General features: G+C 41.3%; 1 protein-coding gene across 1 annotated transcript in view; it reads right to left on the bottom strand.

The window, feature by feature from the left end:
* Positions 1-18,037, bottom strand: part of LOC106579994 (uncharacterized) — a 72,549-nt gene that overhangs the window by 18,763 nt on the left and 35,749 nt on the right. Inside the window, exon 2 of the mRNA XM_014160507.3 lies at positions 16,291-16,428. Within this exon, the coding sequence (XP_014015982.1) occupies positions 16,291-16,428 (138 nt within the window). The remainder of the gene's footprint in view (positions 1-16,290; positions 16,429-18,037) is intronic.

Below are 18,037 nucleotides of genomic sequence, written 5' to 3'. Positions count from 1 at the left end.
TTTTGAATCGTTTGAAATAATATTACTTCAATTTCTCAAACATATGACTATTTTACAGCTATTTAAAGACAAGACTCTCGTTTATCTAACCACACTGTCCGATTTCAAAAAGGCTTTACAACGAAAGCAAAACATTAGATTATGTCAGGAGAGTGCCCAGCCAGAAATAATCAGACACCCATTTTTCAAGCTAGCATACAATGTCACATAAACCCAAAGCCACAGCTAAATGCAGCACTAACCTTTTATGATCTTCATCAGATGACACACCTAGGACATTATGTTATACAATACATGCATGACTGTTCAATCAAGTTCATATTTATATCAAAAAACAGCTTTTTACATTAGCATGTGACGTTCAGAACTAGCATACCCCCCGCAAACTTCCGGTGAATTTACTAACAATTTTACTAAATTACTCACGATAAACGTTCACAAAAAGCATAACAATTATTTTAAGAATTATAGATACATTACTCCTCTATGCACTCGATATGTCCGATTTTAAAATAGCTTTTCGGATGAAGCACATTTTGCAATATTCTAAGTACATAGCCCAGCCATCAAGGGCTAGCTATTTAGACACCCAGCACGTTTAGCCTTCACCAATATCAGATTTACTATTATAAAAGTTTGATTACCTTTTGTTGTCTTCGTCAGAATGCACTCCCAGGACTTCTACTTCAATAACAAATGTAGGTTTGGTCCCAAATAATCCATCTTTATATCCAAATAGCGTCGTTTTGTTCGAGCGTTCTAGACACTATCAGAATGGTAATCCACGGTCGTGCGCATGGCGCAGAACGTGACAAAAAATTTCTAAATATTCCATTACCGTACTTCGAAGCATGTCAACCGCTGTTTAAAATCAATTTTTATGCAATTTATCTCGTAGAAAAGCGATAATATTCCGACCGGGAATCTGCAATAAGCTAAACAGCCTAATGAATATACTCCACGGGGGCTAATCGCGCACGCGCCTCATTCAATGGTCCTCTGATCGGCCACTTGGATAAGGTGATAATCTGTTTCAGCCTGAGGCTGCCTTCAGGATTTTCCCGGCTTCTGAGAGCCTATTGGAGCCCTGGGAATTGTCACGTTACAGCTAAGATCCTTACTCTTCAATAAACAGATGCAAGACGCACGACTCCTTGTCAGACAGGCCACTTCCTGCATGAAACCTTGTCAGGTTTTTGCCTGCCATAGGAGTTCTGTTATACTCACTGACACCATTCAAACAGTTTTAGAAACTTTAGGGTGTTTTCTATCCAAACCTGAACAATAATATGCATATTCTAGCTTCTGAGTTGGTGTAGGAGGCAGTTAAAAATGGGCACATATTTTTTCCAAAATTCTCAATACTGCCCCCTAGCCCAAACAGGTTAAAAGTTGTGTCATACTCCAGCACACCTTGCGGGCTGCAGCAGAATTCAATGGCACGTTATTTAACCTCTATGGGCTAGGTGGGACGCTAGCGTGCCACCCGTGGTGCACTCCATCAACAGCAGGTGCATTTCAAGAGCGGCAAATTTGAATCCAAATAAATGTCAAAATTCAAATTTTTCAAACATACAACTATTTTACACCCTTTGAAAGATAAACATCTCCTTAATCTAACCACGTTTTACGATTTCAAAAAGGTTTTACGGCGAAAGCATAAATTTAGAGTATGTTAGGACAGTACATTTACAAGAGTTGTGTGTAATGTTTTGTCAAGTCAAAGACAGGGTCACCAAAACCATAAAACCAGCTAAAATGATGCACTAACCTTTTACAATCTCCATCAGATGACACTCCTAGGACATTATGTTAGACAATGCATGCATTTTTTGTTCTATCAAGTTCATATTTATATCCAAATACAGCGTTTTACTATGGCATTGATGTTGAGGAAATCGTTTCCCTCCAATAACCGGCAGTCAAGTCAGCGTCACAAATTAAATAATTAAAATTAGAAAACATTGGTAAAATATTATATTGTCATTTAAAGAATTATAGATTTACATCTCTTGAACGCAATCAACTTGCCAGATTTAAAAATAACCTTACTGGGAAATCACACTTTGCAATAATCTGAGCACTGCGCCCAGAAAAATACGCGTTGCGATACAGACTAGACGTCATGTTGGGGAGATCTAAAATCGAAAATACTATGTAAATAATCCATTACCTTTGATTCTCTTCATCAGATGTCACTTCCAGGTATCACAGGTCCATAACGAATGTAGTTTTGTTCAAAAAAGCTCATCATTTATGTCCAAAAATCTCCGTCTTGTTAGCACATGATCTGAGGCCAGCCGGACTTCTCGTCATGAACGAGGGGAAAAAATATATTTTCGTTCGTTCAAACATGTCAAACGTTGTATAGCATAAATCATTAGGGCCTTTTTTAACCAGAACATGAATAATATTCAAGGTGGACGAATGCATACTCTTTTATAACGTATTGGAACGAGGGTACCCAACATGAACTCGCGCGCCAGGTGTCTAATGGGACATCATCGTTCCATGGCTCTTGTTCGGTCAGATCTCCCTCCAGAAGACTCAAAACACTTTGTAAAGGCTGGTGACATCTAGTGGAAGCAATAGGAAGTGCCAAAATATTCCTCAGCCCCTGTGTTTTTCAATGGGATAGGTTTAAAGGTAATACAACACATCAGGTTTCCACTTCCTGTCAGAAAATGTCTCAGGGTTTTGCCTGCCAAATGAGTTCTGTTATACTCACAGACACCATTCAAACAGTTTTAGAAACTTTAGAGTGTTTTCTATCCATATATAATAAGTATATGCATATTCTAGTTACTGGGTAGGATTAGTAACCAGATTAAATCGGGTACATTTTTTTATCCAGACGTGCAAATGCTGCCCCCTAGCCCTAACAGGTTAAGTGTCAGCCATTGTTGCCATTTATGCTAGTTAGTGCCAGAGGGCATCTTTGAGAAGCATTTGACTTTTTTAATATTGGCTGTCCTCGAGAATTTAAAACTTTTTTGTAAGAATGGGATTGATTTTAAGAAATTTAGCTTAATTAATTTGATGAATATTATGGTGTTTCTATTCCAAGAAAAACGAAAAACTAAACCCTCAGGGTTTCCATTAGTAAAATATGGCGCTGTACAACGTGACCGGTCGGGAGTAGGCTACTGTACTAAGAGCAAAATAATCCTAACATTTCCACACCCTAATTGTAGGCTAGCCAATACCCAAACGGAGATTCAGTGAAAAAAAATTGAAAATCTAATTGATTTATCAACAAATTGGTTTTTCCAAGATGGCGTAGCAGTCAGACATCTTTGTCCTTCGTCTTGTAGTGTCCCATGTATATATATTTTTCTATATATTTTCTTCGCATATGTCTTTTCTATTTTTCTAAACCTCAACTTCAAAATACTCTCCTGCAACCCGCCTCACCCAATGTGGTGTGGATCAGTTTTTTCTAAAGTATATTTATTTACCTCGGAACCGGAATCCTCCAACAGAAGCTAGCCAGCTCACTAGCTACTAGCTAGTAGTCAGCTAACCACTGCTAGCGGTCATCAGCTAACCTTTAGCTCGGAAAGCTCTCGCCAGTTTGTACAACGTGACTCAAACCAGAGCATACCGGACTTATTTTTTCTCCATATCCCCGGATTCCTACCGCAAGCTCTGAACCTCTTCACCTGGATCATCGCAGCTAGCTAGCTGCAATCTGAGTGACTACTCCTGGCTAATGTCTGTCCCGAAGCAAGCACCAATTAGCCTGGAGCTAGCCCATGCTAGGCCCATTCTCCGGGCTAGCTGAAGAGGCCCATCAGACACTCCTGGGCTACAATAGCTGCTAGCCATAGCCCGCTAGCTGTCTAGAGCATATTGGACTGTTAGCTGAATAGATCCATCGGCCAATTTCTTGGGCCACTATACCTATTTTGCCAATTGGACATGGACCCCTCTGCTACTCGGAACCCTACTAATCTATCACGACTGGTCTATCGATGTCACCGCACGCGGAGGCTAAAACATACTTTCCTCCATCGCGACGTCCCTCTAAGGCCCTTCTGCTAGCTTGCTAGCCCCGGGCCTGCTAGCTGTCAGAATCGCCATGTCTCCAGCCAGCCCAACCACTCACTGGACCCCTATGATCACTCGGCTACGCATGCCTCTCCCTAATATCAATATGCCTTGTCCATTACTGTCCTGGTTAGTGATTGTTGTCTTATTTCACTGTAGAGCCTCTAGCTCTGCTCAATATGCCTTAACCAACCATTTAGTTCCACCTCCCACATATGCGATGACATCACCTGGTTTAAACCTCTCTAGAGAAAATATTTCTCTCATCCTTACTCAATGCCTAGGTTTACCTTCACTTTGTCTGTACATTATGCCTTGAATCTATTCTATCGCGCCCAGAAACCTGCTCCTTTTACTCTCTGTTCCTAACGTACAAGATGACCAGTTCGGATAGCCTTTAGCCGTACCCTTACCCTACTCCTCCTCTGTTCCTCTGGTGATGTAGAGGTTAATCCAGGTCCTGCAGTGCCTAGCTCCACTCCTACTCCCCAGGTGCTCTCATTTGTTTATTTCTGTAACCGCAAAAGCCTTGGTTTCATGCATGTTAACATTAGAAGCCTACTTCCTAAGTTTGTTTTATTCACTGCTTTAGCACACTCTGCCAACCCGGATGTCCTAGCCGTGTCTGAATCCTGGCTTAGGAAGACCTCCAAAAACCCTGAAACATCCATCCCTAACTATAACATTTTTCGACAAGATAGAACTGCCAAAGCCTGTTGCAATCTAGTCTTACTATCCAGGTCTGTACCCAAACAATTCAAGCTTCTACTTTTAAAAATCCACCTTTCCAGAAACAAGTCTCTCACTGTTGCCACTTGCTATAGACCACCCTCTGCCCCCAGCTGTGCCCTGGACACCATATGTGAATTGATTGCCCCCCATCTATCTTCAGAGCTCGTGCTGCTAGGTGACCTAAACTGTGACATGCTTAACCTGTTAGCGCTAGGGGGCAGTATTGACACGGCTGGATAAAAACGTACCCGATTTAATCTGGTTACTACTCCTGCCCAGTAACTAGAATATGCATATAATTATTGGCTTTGGATAGAAAACACTCCAAAGTTTCTAAAACTGTTTGAATGGTGTCTGTGAGTATAACAGAACTCAAATGGCAGGTCAAAACCTGAGAAGATTCTGTACAGGAAGTACCCTGTCTGACCATTTCTTGGCCTTCTTTGTCATCTCTATCCAAAACAAAGGATCTCTGCTGTTACGTGACACTTCCTACGGCTCCAATGGGCTCTCAGAAGGCGGCAAAAAGCTGAATCGTGGCTTTGCAGGCTCTGGCTGAAAAAAAGTAGCGCGTTTGGGTAGTGGCTGGTTACAGTACTGTGAGACTCAGGCGCGTGCCCGCGTCGACCGAATGCTTTGTTTTCTTTCCTCTGTTTACTTAAACGCAGATTCCCGGTCGGAATATTATCGCTTTTTTACGAGAAAAATTGCATAAAAATTGATTTTAAACAGCGGTTGACATGCTTCGAAGTACGGTAATGGAATATTTCGAACGCACGAACAAAACGCCGCTATTTGGATATAACGATGGATTATTTTGGACCAAACCAACATTTGTTATTGAAGTAGCAGTCCTGGGAGTGCATTCTGACGAAGACAACAAAGGTAATCAAACTTTTGTAATAGTAAATCGGAGTTTGGTCAGGGCTAAACTTGGTCGGTGTCTAAATGGCTAGCCGTGATGGCTGGGCTATCTACTGAGTATATTGCAAAATGTGCTTTCACCGAAAAGCTATTTTAAAATCGGACACCTCGATTGCACAAAGGAGTTCTGTATCTATAATTCTTAAAATAATTGTTATGTTTTTTGTGAACGTTTATCGTGAGTAATTTAGTAAATTCACCGGAGGTTTGCGGGGGTTATGCTAGTTCTGAACGTCACATGCTAATGTAAAAAGCTGGTTTTTGATATAAATATGAACTTGATTGAACAAAATATGCATGTATTGTATAACATAATGTCCTAGGTGTGTCATCTGATGAAGATCATCAAAGGTTAGTGCTGCATTTAGCTGTCTTCTGGGTTTTTGTGACATTATATGCTAGCTTGAAAAATGGGTGTCTGATTATTTCTGGCTGGGTACTCTGCTGACATAATCTAATGTTTTGCTTTCGTTGTAAAGCCTTTTTGAAATCGGACAGTGTGGTTAGATTAATGAGAGTCTTGTCTTTAAAATGCTGTAAAATAGTCATATGTTTGAGAAATTGAAGTAATAGCATTTCTAAGGTATTTGAAAATCGCGCCACTGGATTACACTGGCTGTTGCGTAGGTGGGACGAATTCGTCCCGCCTAGCCCAGAGAGGTTAACACCCCGGCCATCCTACAATCTAAACTTGATGCCCTCAATCTCACACAAATTATCAATGAACCTACCAGGTACAACCCCAAATCCGTAAACATGGGCACCCTCATAGATATCATCCTAACCAACTTGGCCTCCAAATACACCTCTGCTGTTTTCAATCAAGATCTCAGCGATCACTGCCTCATTGCCTGCATCCGTAATGGGTCTGCGATAAAACGACCACCCCTCATCACTGTCAAACGTTCCCTAAAACAGTTCAGCAAGCAGGCCTTTCTAATCGACCTGGCCCGGGTATCCTGGAAGGATATTGACCTCATCCCGTCAGTAGAGGATGTCTAGTTATTCTTTAACCTGTTAGGGCTAGGGGGCAGTATTGACACGGCTGGATAAAAAACGTACCCGATTTAATCTAGTTTCTACTCCTGCCCAGTAACTAGAATATGCATATAATTATTGGCTTTGGATAGAAAACACCCTAAAGTTTCTAAAACTGTTTGAATGGTGTCTGTGAGTATAACAGAACTCCTATGGCAGGCCAAAACCTGAGAAGATTTCAAGCAGGAAGTGGCCTGTCTGAGAAGTAGTGTTTCATCTTGGCTCTTTTTATTGAAGACTCAGGATCTGTGCAATAACGTGACACTTCCTACGTCTTCCATAGGGTCTCAGAGCCCGGGAAAAAGTTGAACGATATCGAGGCAGGCTCTAGCTGAAACACTTTATCGCTTTTGGCAAGTGGCCACTCAGAGTACTATGGGCTTAGGCGCGTGCCCGCTTCGACCGAATGCTTTCTTTTCCTTTGTCTGTTTATCTAAACGCAGATTCCCGGTCGGAATATTATCGCTTTTTTATGAGAAAAATGGCATAAAAATTGATTTTAAACAGCGGTTGACATGCTTCGAAGTACGGTAATGGAATATTTAGAATTCTTTTGTCACGAATTGCGCCATGCTCGTCACCCTTATTTACCCTTTAGGATAGTGTCTAGAACGCACGAACAAAACGCCGCTGTTTGGATATAACGATGGATTATTTTGGACCAAACCAACATTTGTTATTGAAGTAGAAGTCCTGGGAGTGCATTCTGACGAAGACAACAAAGGTAATAACATTTTTCTTATAGTAAATCTGACTTTGATGAGTGCTAAACTTGCTGGGTGTCTAAATAGCTAGCCCTGTGATGCCGGGCTATCTACTGAGAATATTGCAAAATGTGCTTTCACCGAAAAGCTATTTTAAAATCGGACATATCGAGTGCATAGAGGAGTTCTGTATCTATAATTCTTAAAATAATTGTTATGCTTTTTGTGAACGTTTATCGTGAGTAATTTAGTAAATTCACCGGCAGTGTTCGGTGGGAATGCTAGTCACATGCTAGTCACATGCTAATGTAAAAAGCTGTTTTTTGATATAAATATGAACTTGATTGAACAAAACATGCATGTATTGTATAACATAATGTCCTAGGGTTGTCATCTGATGAAGATCATCAAAGGTTAGTGCTACATTTAGCTGTGGTTTGGGTTTATGTGACATTATATGCTAGCTGATGGGTGCGATTTCTGGCTGGGTACTCTGCTGACATAATCTAATGTTTTGCTTTCGTTGTAAAGCCTTTTTGAAATCGGACAGTGTGGTTAGATTAACGAGTCTTATCTTTAAAATGGTGTAAAATAGTCATATTTTTGAAAAATTGAAGTAATATCATATCTAAGGTATTTGAATAACGCGCCACAGGATTCAACTGGCTGTTGAGTAGGTGGGACGCAAGCGTCCCACCTAGCCCATAGAGGTTAAAAGTGCCTTCCTTACCATCTTAAATAAGCATGCCCCATTCAACAAATGTAGAACCAGGAACAGACATAGCCCTTGGTTCTCTCCAGACCTGACTGCCCTTGACCAGCACAAAAAAACATCCTGTGGCGTTCTGCATTAGCATCGAATAGCCCCCGTGATATGCAACTTTTCAGGGAAGTTAGGAACCAATATACACAGGCAGTTAGGAAAGCTAAGGCTAGCTTTTTCAAGCAGAAATTTGCATCCTGTAACACAAACTCAAAAAAGTTCTACAGGGCTACACAATCTGGACTCTCTCTTTATAAAATTATCTGACGAAATTGTTGCAACCCCTATTACTAGCCTTTTCAACCTCTCTTTCGTATCGTCTGAGATTCCCAAAGATTGGAAAGCTGCCCCCGTCATCCCCCTCTTCAAAGGGGGAGACACTAGACTCAAACTGCTACAGACCTATATCTATCCTACCCTGCCTTTCTAAGGTCTTCGAAATCCAAGTTAACAAACAGATTACCGACCATTTCGAATCCCACCGTACCTTCTCCGCTATGCAATCTGGTTTCAGAGCTGGTCATGGGTGCACCTCAGCCATGCTCAAGGTCCTAAACGATATCATAACCGCCATCGATAAGAGACATTACTGTGCAGCCGTATCCATCGACCTGGCCAAGGCTTTCGAATCTGTCAATCATCAGATTCTTATCGGCAGACTCAACAGCCCTGGTTTATCAAATGATTGCATCACCTGGCTCACCAACTAGTTCTCAGACAGAGTTCAGTGTCAAATCGGAGGGCCTGTTGTCCAGACCTCTGGCAGTCTCTATGGGGGTGCCACAGGGTTCAATTCACGGGCCGACTCTCTTCTCTGTATACATCAATGATGTTGCTCTTGCTGCTGGTGATTCTCTGATCCACCTCTACGCAGACGACACCATTCTGTATACCTCTGGCCCTTCTTTGGACACTGTGTTAACTGACCTCCAGACATGCTTCAATGCCATACAACTCTCCTTCCGTGGCCTCCAACTGCTCTTAAATGCAAGTAGAACTAAATGCATTCTCTTCAACCGATCGCTGCCCGCACCTGCCTGCCCGTCCAGCATCCTACTCTGGATGGTTCTGACTTAGAATATGTGGACAACTACAAATACCTAGGTGTCTGGTTAGACTGTAAACTCTCCTTCCAGACTCACATTAAGCACCTCCAATCCAAAATTCAATCTAGAATCGGCTTCCTATTTCGCAACAAAGCATCCTTCAGTCATGCTGCCAAACATACACTCGTAAAGCTGACCGTCCTACCGATCCTCGACTTCGGCGATGTCATTTACAAAATAGCCTCCATCACTCTACTCAACAAATTGGATGCAGTCTATCACAGTGTCATCCGTTTTGTCACCAAAGCCCCATATACTACCCACCACTGCAACCTGTACGCTCTCGTTGGTTGGCCCTCGCTTCATACACGTCGCCAAACCCACTGGCTCCAGGTCATCTACAAGTCTCTGCTAGGTAAAGCCCCGCCTTATCTCAGCTCACTGGTCACCATAGCAGCACCCACCCGTAGCATGCGCTCCAGCAGGTATATCTCACTGGTCACCCCCAAAGCCAATTCTTCCTTTGGTTGTCTTTCCTTCCAGTTCTCTGCTGCCAATGATTGGAACAAACTGCAAAAATCACTGAAGCTGGAGACTCATATCTCCCTCACTAGCTTTAAGCACCAGCTGTCAGAGCAGCTCACAGATCACTGCACCTGTACATAGCCCTTCTGTAAATAGCCCATCCAACTACCTCATCCCCATACTGTATTTATTTATTTATCTTGCTCCTTTGCACCCCAGTATCTCTACTTGCACATTCATCTTCTGCACATCTACCATTCCTGTGTTTAATTGCTATATTGTAATTACTTCGCCACCATGGCCTATTTATTGCCTTACCTCCCTTATCCTACCTCATTTGCACACACTGTATATATAATTTTCCGATTGTATTGTTGACTGTATGTTTGTTTATTCCATGTGTAACTCTGTGTTGTTGTATGTGTCGAACTGCTTTGCTTTATCTTGGCCAGGTCGCAGTTGTAAATGAAAACTTGTTCTCAACTAGCCTACCTGGTTAAATTAAGGTGAAAAAAAAATAAAAAATGTCCCCATGCTGGTCTCAGAGCAGCGCGAAACGGTGCTGAAATAGTTGACCACATGTCATTCAATTATATTTATTCCCATAGTAATTCGTTATGGATCCATAACGAAATAAACATCTGCATTACAATTATAATGCAGGGTTAATAATAAATGTATATATTTGTAGGGCTTGATGCATTTTTTTGTTGGGGCAAATCTGGTTTTCGACACGGTAAGATGGACTCACTGATGGTTGAAGATGATGAGCGATCGGCAAAGGCAATCAACATCGCTCTAATCACAGTCAGAAGACAGTTGAAGAAACTTGTGTGGACCGGTCGGGATTAGGCCTAGGCTACTAAGTGACTACGAGTGAAGAGCAAAATGATCCTAACATTTTAAAATAAAAATCTGATTTATCAAGACCAGTCCCCATGCTCTGTCATTCATTGATATGTATTCCCTATAATCCTGCTGATAGTTGAAATAAACATCTGCATTTTGAAAGAGTATTTTTATCATTATTTTATTAAGGAAAGCATAAACACTGTACCATTTATGCTTGATCTGACATTTTGCGGTTGCATGAAGTTTGGAGTTAGAAATGTCAAACTTTAGAGTGGGGGGTTTTCACACCTACAGTAGCCGAGCTACTAGACTATCCTTTGTAATGGTTGAAGGGACTATTGTCCTGCTAATAGCCCATTCTAGAAACGTTGTTTGCAGAATTCACAGCCTGCTACGCTTGTTTTCTCTCCCTGTTTTTAGAGGGAGAGAAACCAAAATGACACCGCCCGGCCGGCCAAACCCTCCCCTAACCTGGACGATGGTGGGCCAATTGTGCGTCACCTCATGGGTCTCCCGGTCGCGGCCGGCACAGGTATCGAACCAGCATCTGTAGAAAATGCAGTGTCTTCAACCACTGCGCCTCTCGGGTGGCCCATTCCACAAAGTTTTTAATGCTGATCAATTGTCTTGCACAAAGTATCTAAAATTCTACTTAAACAGGACTCTTAAATTATTTAATTTAAATGTTAATTTTATAAAGCAGCCCGTGTGTAACGCCCTGGCCATAGAGAGGGGTTTTTGTTCTTTATTTTGGTTAGGCCAGGGTGTTACATTGGGTGGGCGTTCTATGTTCCTTTTTCTATGTTTTTGTATTTCTTTGTTTTGGGCCGTGTGTGTGGCGCTCCCAATCAGGCACAGCTGAAGCTCGTTGTTGCTTATTGGGAGTCACACATAAGGAGCATGTTTTTCCTTTGGGTTTTGTGGGTAATTGTTCTTGTTACTGTGTTAAATGTGACAGGACTGTTTTGGTTGTCTGTTTATTGTTTTGTATTGTATAGTGTCCGTTTGATCATTAAATATATGATGAACACTAACTCCGCTGCACCTTGGTCTCTCTCTTCAGACAGCCCTTACACCATGTAATCATCTGCCAGAGTAGCCACAATCGGCCTGAGCCCCAAGTAATACATTTGGGCCAGATAACTCACACCGGAATCGGCCCGAGCCTGATCATCATCAAGAGATATGCTGGACCCTATGTCAGAGAGGTGTTTTTGGGACCACATCGTGTCTATTGTCTTGCAAACAGCCCTTGTGAAAACATGTTTTCAAAAGGCCTCCAGGGCCGACAGAATTTCTTACTTTTTCCCCTTTCCACTTGCCTCTTCCATTTATTCCCATAGTAATTTGTTATGGTTTGCATTGCAAATGAGGGCATAAACTGGGTCAAGACGCCAGAAGAGTAAGTAGACCTTACTCATGTTGCCTACGGCAGGCCTATGGTATAGCTATAAATATTTTTTTTATCTCTACATGCAGGTCTCCTGATTTAAACCCGATTGAACTTGTTGCAACTAAAATGTTGTTGAAATAATCATCTGCATGTTTGCCTGGCATGGATTGTGACTCCATCTCGTTCCTCGCCCTCTTCAACTCCGCCAATCCCGCCTGACTCTACGCCAATGACGTGACTCTCCGCCAATAATTACATTTAGATGATTGGACGATTCTAAATGAATATCTAAGGGGCATTTTTCATTAGGAAAAATCTGTGACGATATCTAAGGGGCTTTTATAGAATTGTAATGCTGAGTTAATAATAATAATAATCGCTTTGTTTAAAAAATAATTATATTTTGGAAATGATTTAGTTTTAAATAACCGAAAGTGAGCAATTGCAATCTGAATAAATTGGAAAAAAGCCATTCTTGAACATGGGGTGAGACATTCTTACTAATTTGAAGATAAAACCAGTTTGTTATTAGAGAGAGAGAAACCAAAAGCCCACCGCGTCTATTTTTTTGAAAATCGTCAGTCCACATGTCAAGTGAAATTCCCACATTGTATTTACCCAAGTTCACCCTTAACTCCAGGACCACCAACATGTTGTTGCTGCCTGATGCAGGACTCTAGTGTCAGATGAGACTCTCAGACTGAAAACGCCTCCATTAATTGCCACAGTTTAGACTACCCATAGATCAGCGTTCTAACTCCCCTTGTAATTAGAGGTCGACCGATTAATCGGAATGGCTGATTAATTAGGGCCGATTTCAATTTTTCATAACAATCGGTAATCTGCATTTTTGGTCACCGATTATGGCCGATTACATTGCACTCCACGAGGAGAATAGGCTGACTACCTGTTATGCGAGTGCAGCAAGGAGCCAAGGTAAGGTGCTAGCTAACATTAAACTTATCTTATAAAAAACAATCAATCTTAACTTTATCACTAGTTAACAACACATGGTTGATGATATTACTAGTTTATCTAGCTTGTCCTGCGTTGCATATAATCGATGCGGTGCCTGTTAATTTATCATTGAATCACAGCCTACTTCGCCAAACGGGTGATTTAACAAGCGTATTCGCGAAAAAAGCACTGTCATTGCACCAATGTGTACCTAACCATAAACATCAATGACTTTCTTAAAATCAATACACAAGTATATATTTTTAAACATGCATATTTAGTTAATATTGCCTGCTAACATGAATTTATTTTAACTAGGAAAATTGTGTCACTTCTCTTGCGTTCTGTGCAAGCAGAGTCAGGGTATATGCAGCAGTTTGGGCTGCCTGGCTCGTTGCGAACTGTGTGAAGAACATTTCTTCCTAACAATGACCATAATTAATTTGCCAGAATTGTACAGAATTATGACATAACATTGAAGGTTGTGCAATGTAACAGCAATATTTAGACTTATGGATGCCACACGTTAGATAAAATACGGAACGGTTCCGTATTACACTGAAAGAATAAACGTTTTGTTTTCGAAACGATAGTTTCCAGATTTGACCATATTAATGACCTAGGGCTCGTATTTCTGTGTGTTATTATGTTATAACTAAGTCTATGATTTGATAGAGCAGTCTGACTGAGCGGTGGTAGGCAGCAGCAGGCTCGTAAGCATTCATTCAAACAGCACTTTCCTGCATTTGCCGGCAGCTCTTCGCTGTGCTTCAAGCATTGCGCTGTTTATGACTTCAAGCCTATCAACTCCCGAGATTAGGCTGGCAATACTAAAGTACCTATTAGAACATCCAATAGTCAAAGGTATATGAAATACAAATAGTATAGAGAGAAATAGTCCTATAATAACAACAACCTAAAACTTCTTACCTGGGATATTGAAGACTCATGTTGAAAGGAACCACCAGCTTTCATATGTTCTGAGCAAGGAACTTAAACCTTTTTTACATGGTACATATTGCACTTTTACTTTCTTCTCCAACACTTTATTTTTGCATTATCCTCTTGACGGTCGCCTAGGATAGGGGGTGCTACAGCGATTTTTGAAAAAAATTCGTGCCCATTTTAAACGGCCTCCTACTCAAACTCAGAAGCTAGGATATGCATATAATTAATACTTGTGGATAGAAAACACCCTAAAGTTTCTAAAACTGTTTGAATGGTGTCTGAGTATAACAGAACTCATATGGCAGTCAAAACCCCGAGACAGATCGTAACAGGATGTGGAATTCTGAATTGCGGACTCAACTTCATCACTTTGCCTATAAATCACACCGTGAGCTATGGTTCATTGAGCACTTCCTATTGCTTCCACTAGATGTCCCCAGTCTTTACAAAGTGGTTTGAGTCTCCTACTGTGAAAACTGACAGAATGAGAGTCTGTGGAAAGTGGTCACATGGAGAGGGCCATCATCATTATGACGCCGGCGCGCCTGGCTACCCTCCCATTTCGAAACGTTTAGAAAGACAATGCAACCGTCCCCCTTGAATCTTATTGGAGCTCTGGTTGAAAAAGGCCCTAAAGATTTATGTTATACAATGTTTGACATGTTTGAACGAACTTAAATAATAAAAAAATGCATTTTGTTGAGAGAGAAGTCCCGCGGCCGACGGTACTTTTGGAGCAGCCTTCAGAACGCGCTAACAACAACAAGCTATTGGGACATAAAGGATTAACTTTTTCGAACGAAAATACATTTGTTGTGGACCTGGGATCCCTGGAAGTGCCTTCTGATGAAGATAATCAAAGGTAAGGGATTATTGACAATATTATACAAGAGTAGATTTGATATGCGATTGTTCCAAGATGGCGCTGACCTGTAACGGTAGCCTATTTTTCTGACTATCGCATCCCCTTTTATCGCAAAGTGTGATTACCCAGTAAAGTTATTTTTAAATCTGGCATTACAGGTGCTTTCAAGAGATGTTAATCTATAAATCTTAGAATGACAATATTACATTTTAAAAATGTTTTCGAATAGTAATTTAGTAAATTGTAGCGCTGTTTCACCGGATGCATTTGAGGGAAAATAGTTAGTCAACGTCACGCACCGATGTAAAATGTTGTTTTTATATATAAATATGAACTTTATCGAACAAAAGAATGCATGTATTGTGTAACATGATGTCCTAGGAGTGTCATCTGATGAAGATTGTCAAAGGTTAGTGCTGCATTTAGCTGTTTTTTGGTTATTTGTGATGCATGTGGTTGGTCGGAAAATGGCTATGTGGCTACTTTTACGATATACTCCTCTAACATAATCTAATGTTTTGCTTTTGCTGTAAAGCCTTTTTGAAATCGGACAACGTGGTTCGATTCAGGAGAGGTGTATCTATAAAACGATATACAATATTCCTATATTTGAAAATATATATATATTACATTTTGTAAAGAAAATGGCGATAGGATTTTTCGCTGGATGTTGATCCCGCATACGGGACGGAGCCCGTCCAGAGGTTATTTAAACCAAATTGAACATGTTCATTATTTATTTGAGACTAAATAGATTTTATTGATGTATTATATTAAGTTAAAATAAGTGTTCATTCAGTATTGTTGTAATTGTCATTATTACAAATAAATATATATATATATATATATATATATATATATATAAAAATCGTCGGATTAATCGGTATCGGCTTTTTTTGGTCCTCCAATAATCGGTATCGGTATTGGCGTTGAAAAATCATAATCGGTCGACCTCTACTTGTAATAGTGTGGTGCAATGACAGAATGCCACCATCTACCACAAACGGTCACGGCATAAACTCGTAACTTTTAAAGGAAGAACCACTGTACGTAATCAGTGTGTAATGTGTTTCTGTAGTTTTATACAATCCCAACATGTTTATTTCACTAGAGGAAGAACAGACATGTGTCTTTATAGCGGCAGCCTCTGAATCACAAACAGAACAGCCAGCACAAATAGGCTACATTCACCATTCTCTACATTACAGATCGGAAACTGGTGTGTGTGTCTATGTGTGTGTGCGTGTGTGTGTGTGTATGTGTGGGTACAATGCCCATGGCTAAAGTCTCTCTGCCGCTCCTATAGCTTGTTTCATGTCTTTGCCGCTGGCAACAACAAAGCCTTAACTCTGGGCTGCTGTAATTCAGAACAATGACAACTAAGGAACAGCTTTATGTTTATTTGACATTTCTCTGTGTGGGAAGACTTGGTCTGCGTGTGTGTGAGGGGAGGTTTGCGTGTTTGTGCTTTTGTTTTTGTGTATCTTTGTTACCTGTCTGTGTGCGTGGTCATAGGAGTTGATATGGTTGTCATACTCCTGGTGTCTCAGGTACTGTTTTTCACACAGCTGACAGAAGAAACTCGACTTCCCATCATTCTCCACTGTACCTGCTGCACTCTCACCATGATCCTAGAGAGAGAGAGAGCGAAAGAGAGAGACAGAGGGACAGAGAGAGAAAATTAGTGGAGAGAGATAAAGAGAGAAGGGTTAGAAAGAGGGAAAGAGAGATGTTAGTTATGTTGTCACAGATGTCAACTCAAGATGTTCTGACCTCAGTGGTGTTTATGGAAAGCAGCTGTGTAGAGTGGGACAATTTCATCCTTCATAACACTACGTTAAACCTTCATAACGCTACGTTAGATCTTCATGTCACTATGTTAAAACAGACTTGTGTTGGTGTGGTTGATCTTGATCTAAGAGAGGAGACATGGGCTAGCCTAGGATAAAATAAAAAAATTCTCACCCATCCACCCCCACACCCAGTCATGCGTCTAGAGTGACTTGACGTGAGTGGGTTTCCTCAGCGGCCACCCCTTAGGACGCAAACCGCTGTCTATCAGTGTGTGTGTGGGTGTGTGGGTGGGTGGGGGTGTGTCAGCGTGTTCACGCTCTGCAGCAGAATGTAATTTCCCTGAGGCTAGGAGCTGCCAATAAACACTACTGAATCCTGCTCTACCCTGACATGATGGGAATTTAATTTGAGCCCCTCTCTTGCTTTCCCTCTCGCTCTGTGCCCCTTTCTCCATTTTGCCCATTCTGTCCCTCTGTTTCCCGCTCCTCTTCCCATTACCGCTGCCTGTTTCCTCTACACTTCCGCACCCGTCTCTGTTTCCCTCCCCTCTTCCCCCTCTTTCTTAATCTCTCTCATTTTCTTCTGTAAGCTCTAGGTCATACAGTGACAGACTCCATCGGCACCAATTTCTTCACTAATATGCTTGAGCCAAGGAAAAGAGAAAGGAGGGAGGGAGGGGTGGTGATGGAGGAGAACACAAAGGGAGGGAGGGAGTAGTAGAGAGGGGGTGTTTGTGTTCAGGTAATATTATAGCAGTGAAAATGTCAAAGTGACACTAAGCTTTAGAGGCTGGAACATGCAGAGTTATAAAAAGGTGTGTGTGTACTGTATGTGGGTGTATGTGTGTATTTTTGTGCACTTGTGAGTGTGTACACTTGCATGTTTGTGTGTGTGAGTGAGTGTGAGCATATACAGTTGTGTGTGTGTGTGTGTGTGTGTGTGTGTGTGTGTGTGTGAGCGTGAAAGCCCTCAGAAGAGAGAAATTATGATTATATTTTTATGAGTCTGTGCTTTGGAAGGTAATCACTAAGCATATGGCCACACTCTGGAAAGTCAAATCACCTCTTTCTAGGCTGTTTTGACATTTCACCCTCTTCCTCTGAGCTAGGCATCTCTCCCAAGTGGAACATCAGCAGAAATGGGTCCATCGAAGTGATTGAGCAAATCTGGCCACATAATAATATGGTGATAGAACTTGAACAGAAATAACTTCAAGGTGGTTTGGGGCTTTAACATCTGCTCTATGGATTTCTTTGGACACTCAAGTTAGTATGCTAAACTAATGAGAGGCTGCTGAAAATACCTACATTGGTTGCTTGGCAACAGTTTAGGTACACTGTAAGTGGAAACATCAAACAACATAGTTTTGGGGGTAAATTCTCCTTTAACTAATGAGTACACTGATCAATCAGTCTAACAAGCAGGAGGCTTATCTCCCACTGCAAA

This window comes from Salmo salar, chromosome 02 (assembly GCF_965601325.2).
Source record: "Salmo salar chromosome 02, fSalSal1, whole genome shotgun sequence".
Taxonomy (NCBI): domain Eukaryota; kingdom Metazoa; phylum Chordata; class Actinopteri; order Salmoniformes; family Salmonidae; genus Salmo; species Salmo salar.
Note: the sequence above shows the minus strand (reverse complement) of the source record. Positions and strands in the feature narration are given on the sequence as shown.